At 42.7% G+C, this 21383-nt stretch overlaps 1 protein-coding gene across 1 annotated transcript in view; it reads left to right on the top strand.

Annotated features, from left to right (window-relative positions):
- Positions 1-10843, top strand: part of TXLNA (taxilin alpha) — a 1198503-nt gene extending 1187660 nt beyond the window's left edge. The window contains exon 11 of the mRNA XM_044082609.1: positions 7100-10843. Coding sequence (XP_043938544.1) covers positions 7100-7453 — 354 coding nt within the window. The 3' untranslated portion in view covers positions 7454-10843. The remainder of the gene's footprint in view (positions 1-7099) is intronic.
- Positions 10844-21383: the final 10540 nt, after the last annotated feature.

Here is a 21383-nt window from a genome sequence, read left to right as displayed (position 1 = left end):
GTTACTTTGGCATTTGCTTTTATGTCCTCATTTCTTCGACTGCCCTACAGTGTGCATCCTGCCACCTTTCTCAGGCACTTCATTTCCATTATCTCTAGCTTCTTCAACTGTTCTGCCTTTACTGCCCAGGTTTCTGTACCATACAGTAGTACTGGTGGCACCACTGTCTTGTATGCCTTACATTTCAGCTTCTTTGGCATTCTTCTGTCATAGACTACACCTGACGCTCTGCTAGTTAGCTGCATCCAGCTGTTTACATGTTGCACTGTCTTCCCTTCTATCTCTAGTCTCAGCTTCATAAGTTGTACTAGGTTATCGGCCCTAGTGCCTATACAAGCCTAGCCATAACAATTCCCTAGCTATTTCTTCCCACATTATTCACTTCCCTGGACCCCTGTCTGTCACCCCTGCAGGGCGACTGACGTGATCTCCGAGGTGAATTTCCTTTCTCCCATCCAATCATCAAGGTTCATTTTGAAGAGGGCGGAACTACCGAAAAACTAGCAAAGACCCAAGAAGAACAGGAAAACTGTAGTCAATGCCACCAAATAAACAATTATAGGGACACAAGTATTGTAGTTTACTTCTTGGCACCTTTGACATTACTCTTCTGGGTAAAAACAATGTAGCACCCAGGGTTTAACAAATCTGTACTCTGATTTATTGTTACAACGGATGTTTATTTTTCATTATCATTTTTCAAGATACAACAGGAAGGGCCAACTTTTCAATAGACAATTTGGAATCCACTGGTTGGGTCATTGATTTTTACATGATTTTTACATATTTATGACAAGATAATGTCCCAATGACAAGCTACTTAGATTATGTTTAATACTATGTGTTTTAGAGTTTTTAATATGTAAACATGATTTATAAATTGCATATCTTTATGAAAAAGATTAAGTATAATGATATTCAAGTAAAATATATATACATTTATTATTTATGGCTTTGTAGCTAAATATAATTTGCACAGACCATTTAATTCTTTGCATCTTATATATTGTATATTTTAAATACGGTGTATACTTTTTAAAACATCTTAAAATGTTTCTTTTATTGTCAAATAATACTTGAAATGGTTAAATTAATTAATTGACTGGCCTATCCCATGATATAAATAAATGGGATGGCCACACCACATTTGTAACTTGATAAAGCCTGGGATACACCAGGCGAAAGCGCTCGTTTTATATTTGTTGTGGTCTATTAAACTAAAGCAATTTCGACTTCCTTACTTTGGTTTTTTTGCTGTTTGGTCTTGACACTGATGATTACTACTAAGTACACTAAGATATATGGACTTTGAACGCAGTATTCATTTTCGATAGCCAATACTCCGAGTGACTGGTGGCATTGACTACAGTTTTCCTGTTCTTCTTGGGTCTTTGCTAGTTTTTTGGTAGTTCCGCTTACTTCGTTTGTCCATGGCGGAAGTCCCGGATACTGTGGACTGTATGCAAACACCAGCGTTGTTGCATGACGAGCCTGAAGAGGCCCCGGTAACACGGAAAGAATTCAACCATGTTTTACAGCTACTTACGCAAATTAGCAACGCTTTGAGCAATGGCAATGATGTCCGGAACATTTCGATTCCGGGAAACCAGCAACATGAAGCGTTACTCAACAGGGGTACAGACAACATTCAGGAGCCGAACGGCGCTGGAAGTAACCAAGGATTTGCAGCTATAACAACAGCTACGGAGAATTCTAACAAGGAGAGGGAACGTAATAAAACTACTGCTGCTTCTAACACCAATGGAAGAGCATTCAGTTTTAAGGCTTGGACCGAGTTCCAACCAAGCTTTAAGCAAGGTACTGTAATTACAAGTTCAAATAAATTGGACTCAGATTTTGATGAGTTCAACAAAAAACTTTATACATACAAAAATGTACAGTTGGAGATTAACTATTTAACTGAGTGTCTTAAGGTACAAAGAGTACCGAAAGGTTTGCGGGTATACAAATTTCCCAATGGAGCCAAACTTGGCTCAGACTTACATTCTCAATTAGTTGAGCTATTTAATCGCACAGGTCTTGAAATGTTGGAGCTTATGATAAATGATTACCAAAATAAAGCTAATAACATTTTAAATGAACTTACTGAATTGAATGACACTATTGTTAAGCATAAGAATTTCCTAGGTTACAAAAAGAAATATGATGATGTTTTCCTAGAGGTAGATCAGCACTGCTTAAAAGTTTTGGAAAGAAAAACTAGGAAGTTGGAAAGGGACTTGCAGGAATATAGGGATGGCAGGGCATACCCTTCACCAATGGGTCACAACTCAAACACAACAAACAATGTTAATGTAGACAACATCGGTAGGTACGACAATAATACCAATACCCCCGATGTGGACCCTCCTAGGAGGAGTGAGCGGTTGGCCCAAAAGGGTGGCAATAGCTCCCCTCATTTTTTTCAGTTTCCCCAGGGCAGACCGATGGGGAGGAATCAGGCACATTACCAACAGAGCTGGGGGAGAGGATGCAGATAATTATGATTTCTGATGAAATATTTAATGATGTGAATTACCAAACAGATGCCCCGAGTCCGCTGAGACCTGACTATAATTACACCATAAGTCAGACAGATATGAACACTATGGTATTGAATAATTTGGGGGAGAGGACACTGAATATTTCTATGGGCGACCATTCCTTTTATGGAGAAAATGTAGAGGTTGGCAGCAACTGTAAGGTGGTATCTAGTAACAACTTGACCCTTTACAATTTCACTGGATTAGATATCACCCCGGAATTTTTTGATTTATTCATCAAAGGTTTCCAATTTGTTCCTGCGAAACCATCTAATTTATCCAAATTATTAGTGGAACTGAAGCTATTCATTAGGAATTTAAATTTGGCTATTTATTTTAAAGGGCAGAATGTAACCGACAATAGTCTACATAGAAGTAGTACCTTTAACCCACCCACTCATCCTAGTTTGAAAATTTACGAGGAATTAGTGGAAAAAGAACTCAGAAGAAATTGTGGTGCATCTTACAATTCTAGTATGGTCAATTTTGGTATGAATTTGGAAGAAGTAGTGAATATGTTGAAAGATAACAGAACCCGAGTAATGAAAGCAGACAAAGGTGGGGGAGTGGTTTTGATGCAACAGTTCGATTATGAGAATTATATCCATGACCTCTTACAAGATTACAACACCTATGAACAAGTTTCGAAGAATGAAGTTAATGTAGCTTATGCTAAGATTAATTACATGATGAAAGATCATTTATTACAAGGCTGCATTAATGAGAAGTTATTTAACTATCTTTATGTTTCTAACCCTAGAATTCCGATCATATTCGGAATACCTAAAGTTCATAAAGGGTTAGTATCCTTAAAATTTCGTCCTGTGGTTTCTGGTGCAGGTGGCATTACGGAGCCGTTAAGTAAATTCGTGGAACATTGTTTAAAAAGTTTTGCTTCTTCACTACCATATATTTGTAAAGACTCTTGGGAATTCCTAGCCAGCATACCTTTGGACAGATACCACCCTGATTTGTTGATGGTAACCATCGATGTCACTGAACTGTTCCCTAGCATACCTCATAACATTGGTATTGAATGGTTTACGGAGACATTGGCCACTGAATCTGAGTTCAACAGCAACATGGTCAATCTAATAGTGGAATTCATGGAAATTATTCTGAACAATAATTACATCTTTTTCAATGGTGAATTTTTCAGGCAGTGTAAGGGGGTCGCCATGGGTGCTCCATGTGCCTCCTCCTACGCTAACATCGTACTGCATAGATGGGAGTCCAAATTCATCCACGCATCAGTTTGGAAGGATAACATCATTTTTTACAAGCGTTACCTGGATGATGTTTGCTTATTATGGCAAGGTTCTAAGGACAGTTTCCTGGAGTTCTTCAACTATTTAAACTCCTCCACCAATTTTTTAGCTTTCACGTACAAGCTTAGTGAACATTCCCTGAATTATCTTGATGTAACTTTGGTGAAAGACACGAACAACAATACTTTCACATCTCAGATCTTCAGAAAAGAAACTTTTTCGAATGCATTCTTGCATTTCGATAGTTTCCATCCACATTACACCAAAAGGGGAATAGTCAGAGGGCAGATGGTTCGAACCTCAAGGATGTGTAGCACTTCGAATTTATTTTTGAATGAAATTCAGCATCTATCTATCTTATTTGAGGAAAGAGGGTACCCGGCTTGGCTGATTAAGTCATGTGTGGATGAGATCATAACAGAGAGACTCGCATTATCCACCTTTATTGGGTCATGGGCTCCCATTACCTAACAATAACAGACAGGTACACGAGGAGGTTTCTAGAGGTTTTGTCTATACTTATTCTGAGGATGCAGAATGTATTGAGCATACAATGAACATGTTTTGGCCAATACTTATGTCCCAAAATGATATTAAATCTTGGCTTCCTGAGAAAATTCGATTTATTAGAAAACGTGACAAGAATTTAAAAGATATGTTTGAGCAGGTCGGACACAATCATATTAATAATAACAGCACCAACACATTTAGAAAAAATGGTTCCTATAAATGTGGGCTATGCAACCAATGCCCTTACTTATTGAATGAAGGTCATGTATATATTCCATCCAGAGGCCGTACATTGAGGGCACGGGAACATTTTAACTGCAACTCTTTAGGAGTAGTATATCTGGGGTTGTGTACTACATGTTCCGCATTTTATGTAGGAAAGACAACCAGGACTATTAGAAAGAGAATTTATGAGCACACATATGACATTGAAAAGAAAAAGGAAAGTAATGCCTTCTATAGGCATGCTTTAAAATGTAGTAATATGGTGATCAAATTCTTTATTCTGGAGAGGGTCAGTCCTGACCCCAGAGGGGGAGACTGGGAGAATTTCCTGGAACACCGTGAATTGATGTGGCAATTGCAGTTGGATGCTACTAGATTCCCAGGCCTTAATGATGGTGTTAGCCTTAAAAGTGTACTTAAAATCAGAAATAAACAATTATAGGGACACAAGTATTGTAGTTTACTTCTTGGCACCTTTGACATTACTCTTCTGGGTAAAAACAATGTAGCACCCAGGGTTTAACAAATCTGTACTCTGATTTATTGTTACAACGGATGTTTATTTTTCATTATCATTTTTCAAGATACAACAGGAAGGGCCAACTTTTCAATAGACAATTTGGAATCCACTGGTTGGGTCATTGATTTTTACATGATTTTTACATATTTATGACAAGATAATGTCCCAATGACAAGCTACTTAGATTATGTTTAATACTATGTGTTTTAGAGTTTTTAATATGTAAACATGATTTATAAATTGCATATCTTTATGAAAAAGATTAAGTATAATGATATTCAAGTAAAATATATATACATTTATTATTTATGGCTTTGTAGCTAAATATAATTTGCACAGACCATTTAATTGTTTGCATCTTATATATTGTATATTTTAAATACAGTGTATACTTTTTAAAACATCTTAAAATGTTTCTTTTATTGTCAAATAATACTTGAAATGGTTAAATTAATTAATTGACTGGCCTATCCCATGATATAAATAAAGGGGATGGCCACACCACATTTGTAACTTGATAAAGCCTGGGATACACCAGGCGAAAGCGCTCGTTTTATATTTGTTGTGGTCTATTAAACTAAAGCAATTTCGACTTCCTTACTTTGGTTTTTTTGCTGTTTGGTCTTGACACTGATGATTACTACTAAGTACACTAAGATATATGGACTTTGAACGCAGTATTCATTTTCGATAGCCAATACTCCGAGTGACTGGTGGCATTGACTACAGTTTTCCTGTTCTTCTTGGGTCTTTGCTCATTTTGAAGAGGGCCAAAGAGGCGCTTTACTTGACATGTATGGGCAGTCTCTGGATCAGGAACCTATCCCTCCAGCATGTTTTGTTTATTGTGGTGATAAGGTTTAGATGCCTGGAGCATGTGGCTCTGAGGGATCTTCTTTTGATTTCTCCAATTTGTTTCCATTACCACTGTCTTATCTGTGCTTAGTTTCATCCCATGTGCCTTCAGATTTGCATTCCATTCTCCTATTCTTTGCTGAAGTTCTAGCTCAGAGTCTGCCTGTACTGCCACATCATCTACATACAGCAGCTTTGTTGATCTGTCCCTACCAACCTGTTTGCTAATGTAGTCCATGACCAGTATGAACAGCAGTGGGTTCAGAGCTGAACCCTGGTGTACACCCACTCCCACTGGGATCCCCCTCTTTGAGGCCGAACACTGTTCGTACTTGAGTCACTGGGTCCTTATACATAGCCTGCACTAATTCTGCCAATGTTTCTAGGACTTCAAACCTTTTTTCCTTTTTCCCTCTCCGCAGTGTTTAATTTTGTTTCCTACTTCCGTTTTTCCTTTGATAAAATAACTGCCATTGAAGCCGTCTTGAAATAAGAGTGCAGATATGCAGGCACACAGCATAGGTTCACAGGTAAGTTACTAGGCACACAGCATAGGTTCACAGGTAAGTTACTAGGCACACAGTCGAGAAGGTCATTTAAGGAGTCTAGCCCAAATTCCCAGTTTTCCCAAAGCATTGTCTGGTTAAGTGACTTAATCAACGTCACACAGAAGGCAAATTGATGTAGAAAGATTGAAACACTGTACCCTTGACATAGGAAGCAGGTAGTTAACATGTCAAAGCTTTAGTCCTGTGTATTAACTGCTAGTAATTTTCAGAAGAAGCTTCCCCGTTTGTAAGTATTTACCCAGCCTTTGTCTTCCTGTAAGTTGGTTGTTTTCCTTGTACTCTTACTGTGTGTGGCAGCATTGTCTTCATGGGGCAGTACTACAGTAGATGCTGGAAAAAATCTTTGTAAGATTATGAATCCTTGGAATGGAGTCCTGTGGGTTGGAGAAGGTATCTCATGTTTTCTCAAAGATCTTCTGATAAGAGTATTTGTATTCTCTTCTTTCAGTGTTTGGCTGGTAGCTGTTTAAAAGTGAAGTAAATCAGAATGTTTTTGCGATAGTGCTGCAATCATCCTAATATTTAATCTTAATTACCCTTGAAGATCATTTTCAGTAATCAAAAAAAATGTCTTATTTTGGTTTCAATATTTATTTTGTTATTTTTCAGAAAACTCTTCGCGACAAGGAACTGGAAGGTCTTCAAGTAAAAATCCAGCGCTTGGAGAAACTTTGTAGGGCGCTTCAAACAGAGCGCAATGACTTGAGTAAAAAAGTTGAAGATCTGAGTTCTCAGGTTCAGCAAGGTAGCAGTACACAAGTATCAAACCACCAGGGGCCCTACAGAGAGATTCCTGAGAAGGGGACTTCAGCAATGGATTCCCCTGTGCTGCCAAGCATGGAGGCCTCCACTGTTGTAACAGAGACTTTGCAGCCTGAGGAGCTTGCAAAAAGCACAGCAGAATCATGCCTAACATCTGCTGAATGTGTACCGAGTGGTGAAGTGGTTCACCATTCACAGTAGGCAATAGATCATTTCCACTTCAAGACCAAGTAGAATTGTTTCTGTAGACTGATACAGTGAGGTATCACTTCTGGTCTCTGTCCACTAGGCCAGAAAAGGTCAAAAAAACTCTCCAGGACTTTGGTTTTGATTGTTGGGTTTGGTTATCAAGTCTTTTAAAGTGCCATGCCATTTAGTGGCTTTAGCGTGGAATGAGTCCAGATTTGTTTAGATTGAGTATTGTTTGACAAGGTTTTTTGGATGGTATTTAATTATACATTTATTATAGCACATTCTTTGTCCTTGGACTCTATTGTTGCAGCCAGCAGTGTGCGGCATTCTATTAGCATGCAGTATAGCAGTCTAAAATGTCATAACCTCAGGGCATTATCTGTGCATGGTGTGTTAGTGCTGTGTAATGCATGACTATAAGAGGAAAAGTGTGTAGAATCTTTTCTTAAATGGCTGCAGCAGAACAAGAAGTTTGGTCATTTACATCGGGGATTAAGGCTATGAGCTGCTTTTGACCTTTCTCCAAGTCCTGGGTTTGATTCTTTCTCCACTTGCAAACTTTGTACCTGAGCAAGTCACCTGACCAGACAGTGCACACTGTTCACCCCTAAATAAGAGGTAACTTATGCACATAGGCTTATCTGATTAACAGATGAGTTAAAAATGGGGGTTCTCCTGAAAAGTAGTAGTTGTGCCAAGGTGTTTAGTGAGCTAAAAAGGAAAATGGAATGTAAAAGCACTTAACAGATTCACATTGCGCATCACAAGATCAGGACAACTCTTAAGGATGAGTAAATGGCCAGATAACCTGTTGATGAAATGTTCCCTTTGTCACTGCGTTTTATTCTGTCCTCTTTACCTGGATTGGCATGTAATGTGTTTTTTCCGTCTACCATCCCTTTTAATCTTTTGCAACTTGTTATGCAGCCAATCTTCCCTGGCACTGTCCTCTGCAGCACAAGATCTGTGTTAATGTAGAAACTTAATTTAGGGGTTTTGTCTGATGTGTCCTTGCCTGCCACTAGTAATATGACATCGGACATCTGCTTGACTGACCAGGCAGCAGAGCAACACATGGGGTCTCCCAAATGGTATCACTGCTGCTCTTTGACCTAGAACTGTGTTGCTTTGCCATGAAGGTTTTGTGCAAGTGCAGAAACCTAATGCACGGCTTAGATGCCTGCTCTTAGCATTCCTACTCCAAGTATTCATAACTGACTAATTATGTGCACTTCTGTTGTCCCCTAGTCAGGGATTATGAATTCTTCATTGGCACAGTGGTAAGAGATTTGCTGTTGAGGTCAAGAGGATACATTTTTCTTAGGAATATTTACAGTCCGTTAATATTTATAAGGGTCACAGTGCTAAGGAAACATAGCTGGCCTGTTTTAATTTACAGCTTTGAAATGCATTCTTGTTTTAACTTTATCCTTTTCATTCTGTATCCCTTCTTGTGGCACACGCTGTCTGCCTTTCCTTTCACTTTCTTTTTTGTTTGCACCATCCAAAGCTCACACATTTATACGTCATACAACCATTCCGTTTTTTACAGGTGTCTAGGAGGGGACCTTTCATGTAGCATAGTGCAAAGTTTTGTCTACTGTGTACTGTACATAGTGTAGACTTACATCAGCACTGGCTGTTCTTATCCAAAGGATGCACTTCACTTTCCTTACTTTGTAGTGAAAGCTCTACAATAGAGAGTGATCATCTACTGAAATGTTCTAATCTTAGTTTAAAAGGCGCCCTTTTCAGCGAGTGGGGACATTTGGATGCATTTTTCTTTCATTCTGTCACATGGCTTTTCTTAAAATGCTGAGCTTCATTGTGTGTTCTGTAATTCTGAAGTAATTAAGTAGATACAGACAGGAAGGATTTTCAGCAGTATGTCAACTGGGAAGTGGAACACTCCGTTAAAGTAGACTATGTGCAACAAACAGCTTTTTGTTTTTTTAGGTCTGTCTGGGCACCCAGCAGTTTTAGATAGCATAGGTTACACTGAACAAGCAAGTTCTTGAAATGAGATGAAGCATGTGTCAGTAAATCATAATTTCATTAATGGCCTTCTTTCGTTATCTTTTGATGTAGAGGTCATCAGAACTGTTTCATCTCTGCCAGGTAAAACAGAGAATGCATCATATAGTGAAGTTTTGTCTGCTCCATATCCGAACCAGTAATCCATGGAGTACGTTCTTGCCCGGTTAAGTTATGAAAACATGCCAAGATGCTTCAGAAGTAGCGTCACTGTAACAGTCTACAGTCTGCATTCACGTATGTTTAGGGTTGAGATTTAAGCAAATTCAAGGACTAAACCCCGCTGAGGTGCCTGTTTGTCTGGGATCGCTGCATGGGGAACTGTGTACTGTGTTTTTAAACTGATCCTGTACCAGGAAAACCAAGGAGCAGTTAGTAGACAGCCATTTTGTGAATGTTTGACAACCTGGGACCAAAAAAATTTTGAAGTTTACATTCTAATTTGTTGTGATGTAAACCAGAGAGTGCGAGAGAGTTTATTGAAATTGTCCAGCCAGCTTTGCACTAATCTTAATGCTGTTTGTCTTTCCTTTTTTGTATATTCCGTTTTCATGCTTGACTTTGTATTTTTTACGGTTTCTCAAGGGTTAGTGAGTCATTAATTTTGTCATCTTCAGAATGGAGACTGCTCACTTTGATGGTTTCTCTATGTTTGCCTTAGGAAAGCAGACATTTTGGCCCATTTTGTTCCCTTTCCCTAGCCAGGCAAACCCACAGGATTTCTGTTCATGTTACAGCAGTGCTGGCATCCACTGGGTTTTCCTGTTAAAGGCTTCCTTTTTGTACTGAAGTTGCACTTTTTATGAACAAGTTGCTATAAGGACATGGCAATGTACGATAGAAACACTGAAAGCTGTCAAGTTGTGGACTGTGTTTCTAAGGAACAGAGCGAGGCAGTCTGGAAGGAATTATGTACACTGTGGTGATGTACAAGGTAATGACATGGCAGATCCCCTTCTAAACCACAGTTCACCTCCGGTTTGTAGCAACAAGCTTTGCTTGAATGTATTTGTTTTCAGTGTGCAGTGTGTATATTTGAAACCACAAACATTATGTGAAATATATAAATGTATTCTGGATTTATATATTACACATAGTGTTAGCAGTACTTTTTCTCTATTTTATCAGCAAGGAAGAAACACAGGCTTTTAATGTTTTATTTTTTTATTATGCAGTGCTTTTATTTCTCACTAACAATGTATTGCATTCTTGAAATACTGAGTATGTATTATTCATATAATAAGGTACCAAAGAAGGGATTGCAGTCATTCCTTTGTATGGATTGCAATATTGTTTCATATTTTTCCATGGTCATGAATCACTCTGTATACAGAATTCATATAAAATAAAAAAATGTATAAAATCTGTGAAGTTTTTAGTATTGTAGGACACAGCACACAATTTAGAGCTGAAATGCTACTGATTTTGATATTCACTTTTTGCTCCTTTTATAGCCATCAGGATTAGTATGGAAGATTTACACCAGTTCTGCACTTAAATGAAAGTTTGGACTTCTTCAGCTGGGTAGTATTAACTCAGAAGTGGTTATCTGGTGTATACCTAGCAAAAAAGGGGGAAATGTACCACTGCATAAGAAAAAGGTGGTTTCTATTAAGACTTTTCTGCCAAGACTGTCATCAAAATGTGGTTGAAGTATGGAACATTATCCCCCTCCAGTTTGCGCATGTTTGGGCTTTCCTAATTTGACTGACATGCAAATCTTTTGTCGCACAGATTAGCCTTGATTGACAGGTAGCCTGCTCGAAGTAATGGATTTGCATATGTTTGGTGGACATAGTTGCTTATGAATGCTCATTAACTCTTGTTACTTAATGAATATTCATAAAGTGAGATTCCCAGTTGGCTGATACCAGACGTTACATATTTTAACGTTTTATTCAGAAAATGCATATTGATGCAAAACGTAGTAGTGTATTAACTTTGTAAGTGTATTAGACTAATATTTAAAATTTGTAACAGATTTTTATTATTTTTGGCTTTGTTCCTGGTTCATGACTCTTGAGCTGAGCAGTTGAGGTATGCTGGTAATGTTACTGCCATGCCTCACTAATCATTCTCAAAAGTACTTTGTTGGTGCATAACCAGGAAGAAAAGAGTTCAGAACATACTTTTCAACTGTCCCATTTTTGCAGAATATCCTTGATTTACACTTCCTTTTTTTTCTTATAAATTACTGAGGATTATAGTCTATCCTCAAATTATTATTATTTTTTTATAACATTTGTTTACCAGGAAAGTCCAACTTGGAATGAAGCCAGTTTTCAGTGGAGGCCCAGGGAGAAATGCTCCAGACGCATGTCTTTGTAAAGTGGTAGGAAACTGGAGCACCCGGAGAAAACCTACACAAATGCAAGGAGGACATGCAGACTCCACACAGAAGGCACCCCAGCTGAGAATCGAACTGGAGAACCTCTTGCTGTGAGGTGACAATGCTACCACTGCACCACTGTACCGTCCAGAAATACCAAGACAGTAAGACTTTCAAATTTGTTTACCCAGAGTAGTGCACTGATCAATACTGACCAATTACTGGCTCAGCCAGGTCTTTTTTTTATTGTTCAGTAAATACATGTTAATATAAACCCAGTAGATCTGATGTTGTCCTTTTCATTCTTCCTCAACAAGTGGGTTACGGATCCAATCCTCTGATCCGACTCAGCCACATACTACAGACTTTAGATCCACCTCTCGAGCTCCTCCCTCTACCCAAAATGCTGTAGTTCATCTTCATGCCTCAAATCTCATTTGCTTCCAGTGTTCAGAAGTAGGTCCTCCTCTCTAGCGTTTGTATTATTGGTTCAGAAGTTAATTTGTTTTCTTTACCTAAAATGTTTCATTTTTCTTGTTTCTCTGCCTCCCTCTTAGCTTTAGGTACAGTTTCTGGCTCTTTACTATTTTTTAGTAGTATTTCCCTTAGTGTTACCATAATTGGTATTCTGTATCTTACCCTTTTGCACAGGGCAATTCTTTGATTACTGTTGTTGGTAATGCTTTTCTTCCTTTTTCTTAGCTTTCTATCTTTTATTAAAAAAGAATCTTTCCTATCATACTCCCTTGAGTTGTTTTTTTTTTACCTTGAGAAAGTCCTTTTTATTGTAGGACTACTGACTCATACCTTCCTGTCATGGCTGAAAAGCTGACAGGATTCAAAAAATGCACTTCTTATGGGCATAAAATCTTTAACTCGGATGCCCACAAGGAGTGTGTTTATTATCTCGGAGCTGCCCATCTGGATACTACTTGTAATGTTTGTGCTGCTTTCAATTCCTGGGCATTAGCTGACAGACAAGGTAAGCTTATTTTAAAAGGACTCCTCTCTCCTGTTTTAGCACATTCTTCAGGAGCTCAACCCCTGGCCAAGGCATCTAAATCTGCTTTTCGGTGCCTAGAAAGTGCTCTCTGACGAAGTCCCCTAGGACTTCGTCAGAACTGCTTGCAGAAATCTTGAAATCTTTAGATCCAATGTCCTCTGACTCCAAAGGTCGTCCTTTCGGATCCAAGGTCTTCAGATCATAAAGTTTTGTATACAGTCATAATATCAGCCATTACTATGGCTTCTGTATCTGATCCTAGGCCTTCAGATCTGAAACTTGGCACTTCACACAGCCAAAGAACTCATTTCCAGAATTCATCCCGGATCCAATCTCTCTCCTGCTCTGCACTCTGTCTTCATGCAAACATTCAAAAAGCATTCCAAGCCTCCAAAGGTCTGTCAGAAGTGGATGTGGATAATATGTGAAAATTTCTCCAAGCTCAGATCCAGATGGGAGTTATACCAGCTCCATCACCTGTTGGATCCGTGAGTCTTCTGACCACTACTCACGTAGTGACGTCTCCTTCTCCGATCTGCCATTTGGTTATGGAGCATCAGGATGCAACAGCCCTGAGAGGGCTGGATATGGATATGAAGAAAATCTCTTCTTTGACTCCGACAGCATCCTTGACCAGTTCTGCTACTATATCTTCGGATCGGAATGGGCCTGTGGGGCCGGGATCTACTCTGATATTATCAGATCCATCCTTGCCCCTTGGAGCCTTGGCACTGGCTGCTCTGGTCTTGATCCCTCCTCCAGGCATAGAGCTGGTAGGAGTCATGATCTGCCTGTACTGGAAGCCTCAGGTCCGGTCTGGTTGGCCATGGCTTCTCTGAGTCTGTCTGCCATAAAGGAAAGGGCCTTTTCTTTTCCTAGAGACCTGGTCCCTCCTCCCTTGCATCAGCTCCCTTTTCCCTTCTCTGTTCCATGCTCTGAGTCATTCAGGCCTGTTCCACCCGGATAGCCAGTTCCAGCTAGCTGCCATATTAGTTCCTGTAGAGGAACTCCCCACTCTTCAGATACCTCCCCTGAACTTCCCCTGGAAGAGAACCATCGGAAGAGAATGTACAGGAGGAGGCCCACATATTCCTTGCTGGATCCTGTGACAGAAGATATCGATCTCGACATCTTCTTTGGAGACTTTAGATATTCTCAGACAAAAAGGTGGTTGGTCTTATGATAATTCTTCTCCAGAGTAATCTGCATTTTTGGAACCTTTCATCAAATTCTAACTCTTCCATCAGGTTGATCCCTCACACAGCCAAAGGAATCTCATGGGGCTGTCTCTTCAGGCATTATCATAAGGAGACATGCCTGGATGTGATTGTGAGACTTTGGGGATCTTTCAAGATGTCTTCCATCAGTGCTGCCTTTGATGGCACATCTTTATGTGGTCCATCAGTAAAAGAAATGCGTACCCGCAACGCACAAGAAGGGAAGACCTTTTCTGCCATGGGAATCAAGTTTTCCATGCCTCAATGAACCCTTTTTAGGAATCAGAGAGGCAGTAAGAAAATGTGATTCCGCAAATCTCCGGGACCTTTCTAAGTTCCATGGGAGGACAACTTCATCAGAGGCAGTGGCAGATGTTGCCCTAGAGGCAGAGGAGGTCTGCAAAATCAGGGTTTGTGCAGTTCCTCTCCAGTCAGACCCTTTCAGCGCTCCTGAAGTGCTGCCTTGACTGCTTATTTCTGGAGGCAGTCGGGGGGGGGGGTCATTGTCCTTGTGCCCAGATGCCTGGGCAGCTATAACAGAAGATTCCTGGGTGCTAAGAATAATATCCCGAGTCTGTTCCTTCCTGTTTTTCCAACCCCCTGTCTACAAAAGAAAGAAGCTTCCCTGTGTTCCACTCAGTCAGAGCAAGGCAGCAACCCACGAAATTCAATAGCCACTAGACCAAAAAGTTATCCAGGGGTCTCACCAGACCAAATAGGATTCAGAACTTATTTGCGCTTCTTTTTAGTGCGCAAAAAAAAAGGTGACCTCAAACCAGTTTTGGATCTGAGCAAATTGAATCAGTAAGTGAAAAAGTCAAAGTTCTGAATGATCACGGTACAGTCTGTTCTGCCATTTCTGCACAAGGACATTTGGATGTGCTCTGTAGATCAGGATGCATACTATCACATCAAAATAGACAGGCACTACTAAAGACACAACACTTTCTGCTGGGAGCCAGTCACTTCCAGTTCAGAGCCCTGCTCTTTGGACCCACGACAAGCCCCCAGGGTGTTCACCAAATGTATGTCACTGGTGGCAGCTCACTTGAGACTCAAAGGATTCTGAGTGTTTCCATATCTAGATGACAGGCTCCTCACAGCCCCCTCCATGCATCTCATTCAGCAATCCAGTGACTAGTTGCTCCTGATTTATCACTCACTGGGAGTAACAATCAATTACGCCAAATCAAACCTAACACCAGTACAAATCCTAGAATTTATTGGTGCACATCTGAACACAACAATGCAAGTTTCATCCTTACCAACTCCTCTCTTAAAACATACTCTGATCTCAAGTTCATCAGATTCTTTACCATCCATCTCCTACAGGCAGGCATTCAAGTGCCTGGGGTCTATGGCAGCAGCAACAGTTCTGCTTCCTTTAGCATGATATTGTATGTGTGTTCTTCAGTGGACTCTAGGTGCTCAGTGGTCTATTCTCTGACAACCCCTGTCTTTTCCTGTCAAGATTATGCCAACCTACAAACACCACATCCGTTGGTGGATCCAGCCGGACAGCATTTATTTAGGTCAACCTTTTGTTCTACTGCTGCCATTGGCAAAGGTGATTATGGACACTTCCCATTTGGCGTGGGGGACATTATTTGGGATGGACGGTCCAAGGCATGTGGTCCCATCTAGAGACCAACTCGCATATCAATGTTCTGAAGGTGAAAGCAGTCCTGCTAGGGTTGCAGGCATTTCACAATGCTCCTCTTCTAGGTACTGTTGTGATTCAGACTGACATGTTCGTTGTCTGATACATCAACAAATAAGGGGGAGCCCACTCTTACCCTTTCTGCAGAGAGGCTATGAAAGTGTGACATTGGGCAGTCTCCACCAACTGCTTTTATGTAGCAACGCATATTTTAGGGGAAAACCAATGTTTTAGTGGACGAATTAAGCAGGACCATTCTAATGCCTCAGGAGTGGTCTCTCAAGCAGTCAGTGGCAGAAGCGATTTTCCGTCTTTGGGACAAGCCTTGCTGTGACCTCCGTGTCCCCCTACAACAAGAAGTGCAAAAGGTGATGTTAAGTTGTCTATCTCGCCTTCGTTCTTGCTGGTTGGGATCGGAGCTAATCCTCGGCTCCGACTCGGCCATCTTCTATAGCTCGAGAGCTGTTCACTGGCTCGAGGCTACCCCTTATCCCATGATGCCTAGCGCTAGCTACCCAGATCTCGTTTGCCGCTTCAGCTGCGAGGTGTCGTTTTTCTGGCCCAGGCTCGTATAAAGTTTATTTATAGAACTTTTTTACTAGAAATAGTCTTTTTCGTAGGGGTTATTGTTAGTTTTAGACTTATACTTGTGTTAGCTAAGTGTGTATTTGTAGCTGCCTTTCCTTCCCTTTAGAACTCATTTAATTTAGAGAGTTCTCCCCCTCCCCCCCTCCTTATTCCTGTCAGGTTAGCCGTTTAAGTTAGAGGCTTTCCTATTAAAAAAAAAAAAAAAAAAACTTTAGCTTTGGTCTGTAATTTACTGTGTTTTTCTCTTTAGGGTTAGCTATTGTATTTTTTGTTACAGGATGTCCAAAGAATCCAAGGTGTCTGGGTTCAAGAAGTGTGACTCATGCTGTCAGAAAATGTCTCTGACAGATGGGTACACTTCTTGCGTCTATTTAGGCGCTGTGCACCTGCAGGACTCTTGTTCTATCTGCCATGCATTTAGTCCAAGAGTTCTGCAGGAGCGTAAGAATAAGCTTATTCTTAGGGGCCTTTTAAAGCCCCAGGATTCACTGGCCAAGACTCAGCCTGTGAAATCCCCTAAATCTACCAAATGGTTGGCTCCAAGTTCGGAGCCGTCTTTGGTTCAGACTCTACCTGCTACTTCGGTTCCGGCTGGAACCGATAAGACTATCTCCCCGTCGGCTCCATCAGAAACTTTGGAGCCTTCACGGAGCCACAAGAGGCTGAGGTCCCCTTCTCTGGAATCCATACATTCGACTCCTTGGTCTCCTCTGCTGCAAAGTGAGCACAGTCACAGATCTTCTCACTCCTCTCGATCCTCTAGGCTCTCTGATCACGACATGGAGAGAGTGGTCACTAGGTTGCTAAAGTCGCAGGCACTTGCCAAGATGTTGTCCAGCCCTCCTCAACAGGTGTCTGCTCCGTCCACTTCTATCGATGTTCCTCCTCTGATTCCATTGAGCCCAGAGCCGGAGTTTGTTGGGGTTTGAGTAGTGGAACTGTCTGCTCTGATAACTTTATCTCCTTCGGTTCCGTCGTCTGCTCAGATTCCCTCGATGGTGCTGTCCATCGAGGGAGCTGGGCACCGGGGCTCCCTCGTCTGCTCCGAGGGGGTAAGTGGCATCGGACCCTTGTCCGACCCTGTTCTCCCTCTAGGAGCTTTGGCGCAGGTGAGCTCGGCTTCTACATCGGCCTCAGAGCCGTCTCCCTCTGTGCGGAGAAGGATTCTGATTTCCTCAGAACCGGAGCCTTCTCTGCATCGTGGCAGGGACGCCTTCGATGTCATGAGGAGTGTGCTGGCCACTGAGTTAGCTCCACTATCGGCCCCGTCCCCTGTAGTGCCTGTGCCAACCTCTGCTCCTCCTCCAGACCCCAAGCGTGGGGAACCGGCGCTCCAGGGCACCCCATTGGGTGTTTCCTCTTCTTCCGAGGCCTCCCCTGAACATTCAGAGGAGCCCCCTCGTAAGAAGTGCAAGAGGAAGCACATTGACTCCCCTGAGTCTGTCACTTCGGATTCAGACTTAGATGATTCGGAAGGGTCCCCGAGATCCCCCTCTGAAGATGTTTCCTTTTCGGACATCCTTGAAATGCTTAAGCAGAGGGGGAACTTGAATCCCCTAGCCCCTATCGAGAATGAGTCTGTATTCCTGGATGCGTTCGGTTCCCAACATTCCACCTCCTGGGTTTCTCCACCTTTCGATCCACTTATGTCCGTTGTGGCTCAAAAGGTTTGGTCAGCCCTGGATACAGTGGAACCAACTCCAAGGAGACCTGGCAAGTTCATCACAGCACCCCATGATAAGCAGTTCCTTACCAAAGGTGTTCCTGTTGATGTCATGGTGGTAGCAGCAGCCACCAAAAAAGAGTTAGCGGAAACCTCTTCGTCTGTCCATCCTCCTAACAAGGAGTCTAGGACCATGGACAGATACGGGAAGCGAATGTTTGCTTCAGCGACCTTTTACATGAGGTCTCTGAACTACTTATGCCATTTTACCCGGCTTTAGAGGGATCTCCTTAAAGAGCTCGGAGATACCCTTCAAGATCCATCAGCTGAGGGGGCTCAAGCTAAAGTGGCTTCCCAGCTGGCGACCCTTAATTCTGTAGTCAACTTCTCCATGAGGCTCATTTCTTATGCAGCCGATGGTGCGAGTAGAGCCGCAGGTACGGGCGTGGCCCTTAGGAGACATGCATGGATGCGGTTGTGTAACTTTGTGGAACCCTTTAGAGCGTCATTCACCAACACCTCCTTTGATGGTTCCTTTCTTTTTGGACCACTGGTGAAAGACACTTTGACTAGGTGTGAGCAAGAAGGCAAGACTCTCTCTGCCATGGGAGTCCGTTTTTCCACTCCTTCCAGTCCATACCCCAAGGGTCAGAAGAGTGGTAAAAGATGGTTCCAAAAATCCCAGGGAGCCTCGCCTGACACACGTAGCGATTGTTCCTCCAGGGGCAGAGGGGGAAATAACAATAGACACCGCCCTCGTGGCAGAGGGGGTCCGCAGAACCAGGGCAACAGAGAATCCTTCTCTGAGAAGCCCTTTTAGCATCCCTGAAAGGTTGCCCAGCTGCCCGCCTCTGGAGGCAGTCGGAGGAAGACTTTCACTCTACCCAAAAGCCTGGCAAAATTTAACGCAAGACAAATGGGTACGGTCAGTTATATCCGGAGGTTACAAAATTCCCTTCTGTCAACCCCCCCCCCTACCGTCGAGCAAATCCCTTCCAGATGTTCCACACAATCTGAGGGACCAAGCATTCATAGAAGTTTCAAGACTGCTAGAAAAAGAGTCATCCAGGAAGTCCCGGCAGACCAACACGGACCCGGAACTTACCCAAGGTTCTTTTTGGTACCGAAAAAGACAGGGGACTGGAGACCGATTCTGGATCTCAGCAGACTAAACAAGTCTGTTCAAAGAACAAAGTTTTGGATGGTCACGCTACAGTCCATTCTACCCTTTCTGGGTCAGGACAATTGGATGTGCTCCATAGATCTTCAGGATGCGTACTACCACATCAAAATAGACAGGAGGTTCCTTTGCTTCCGGCTGGGAGCCAGTCATTACCAGTTCAGAGATCTGCCCTTTGGTCTCACCACAGCCCCCAGGGTGTTCACCAAATGTATGGCAGTGGTCATGGCTCACCTGAGACGTTGAGGATTCCAGGTGTTTCCATATCTAGATGACTGGCTCCTCACTGCTACTACCAGGCATCAACTTCTGCAAGCCAGGGACTACACTCTCACAATCTGCTCCCAGTTAGGCATTACAATAAACTTCGAAAAATCTGCCTTGTTGCCCTGTCAATCTATCACCTATTATAGGAGCAGACTTAGACACAAAGAACATGTCCGCAAGGCTACCGCCCCAAAGGGCGTCTACAATTCGCCAGCAAGTACAAATTCTAATGCAGAGCAAAAGGATCCAAGTCAGGTTCGTCCTTCAAACTCTGGGTTCCATGGCAGCAGCAATTCTTCTAATCCCACTGGCCCGCTTTCACATGAGGATCCTTCAGTGGCTTCTGTTCACACAGTGGTCTTTCCAACAGCTACCCATGTCTCACATGATCATGATTACAGAAGCATGCAAAAGGCACCTTTCCTGGTGGATGGTCTCCCCACTAGTGACTCAGGGCAGACCCTTCATTCATCCCCCTCCAGTTGCCACAGTGACCACAGACGCCTCCCTGATAGGGTGGGGGGGGCATTATCAGGGCAGGCATTATCAGGGCAGGACAGTTCAAGGCACTTGGTAGCCTCATGAGTGCCACCTGCATATAAATGTCCTAAAAATGAGAGCCGTGCTCCTAGCATTGCAAGCTCTTCAAGGCTCTCTCCTTTCTGGGACCATTGCAATTCAAACGGACAACATGTCAGTGGTCTGGTACATCAACAAGCAGGGCGGAACCAAGTCCTACCCCCTATGTCGAGAAGCACTCAGACTCTGGCAGTGGGCGATTTCTTCCCAACGATTTCTGATTGCGACGCACATCCCTGGGAGGTCCAACGTCATAGCGGACAGGCTCAGCAGAGCTATTCTCATGCCTCATGAGTGGTCTCTGAATCAGGTAGTTGCAGATCTGAACTTCCACAAATGGGGACAGCCTTGCTGCGATCTTTTTGCCACCCCTTTCAACAGCAAATGCAGCAACTACTTCTCCCTTCTTCTGCTTCCAGGTCACACACCCAGAGACGCTCTAGTCCACGATTGGCCTCAGGGACTTCTTTATGCCTTCCCTCCATTTCCCCTGATACCGAAACTCATACAGAAAGCAATATTATTGGGTTGCAAAATGATCCTCATTGCCCCCTACTGGCCTCTACAGATATGGTTTCCGATGTTCATCGTGCATACAGCTGCAGTAATCACAGATGGGTTCTCTGCCGTCAGGCGGTCCCTCGGTCGGCTGAATTCCAAAGTCTTGGTCCGGCGTCAGTTGTCGTCGCTTTTTCTGACGTCAGTGAGGCCAGAGTATACAAGACACAGCCGACGCCATGTTCTTCAGTCTTTTTTGCCGCGCGGTGCCCGAAGCAGAAGCAGTTCGCAAGTGCCGGTTGGCCAGCTCCTGAATTACGAAAATTTTGGAAACCGAAGTCTTCATTAAAGCTAAGTACCCCGTTGGGGAAACTTTTCTTGCCTCAGACCGATGTCAGAAAAAGTTAATAATTGTATTTCGTGTGGGAAGCAAATACCGCATAAGGATTTCCATTCCCTCTGCATACCTTGTTTGGGCCCAGACCACGACGTCTCGGGCTGTCGCTTTTGCGCTACCTTCAATAAATGCACTATTAAGTGTCGGGCGGAATTCGCCCAACACTACTTTGGTAAAGCTTTTGATTATAAAATGTCGTTGGACACTCCGACTACCGTTTTCCCCAAAAAACGCAAGGAAAAGGACCGACACGCGAGGCCCGCGTCCCCCGCCGATACCACGCCAAAACAGGCTACACGTGGTCCGGTTCTCAGCGAGACGCCTTTGCAGTCCCTGACTACCGACGACACTCCTTTGGCGGTGTCCTCTGTACCCCTCTGTACCCGAGACCGCTGGGACCTCGGCCCTTTCCCAGACTACAACCACCGAAGCCTTTGCTAATGTTGAGCCTACTAATGTGGACAGGTCCACCTCCACCCATGGTGTCTTTAGGCCCTCATCTTCTTTTTCAATTAAGGCCTTTA

The sequence above is a fragment of the Protopterus annectens genome, chromosome 1.part1, assembly GCF_019279795.1.
Source record: "Protopterus annectens isolate FY-2018-M chromosome 1.part1, PAN1.0, whole genome shotgun sequence".
In the NCBI taxonomy this organism is placed as follows: domain Eukaryota; kingdom Metazoa; phylum Chordata; order Ceratodontiformes; family Protopteridae; genus Protopterus; species Protopterus annectens.
The sequence above is the reverse complement of the archived record's forward strand: the minus strand, read 5'-3'. Positions and strand labels throughout refer to the sequence as shown.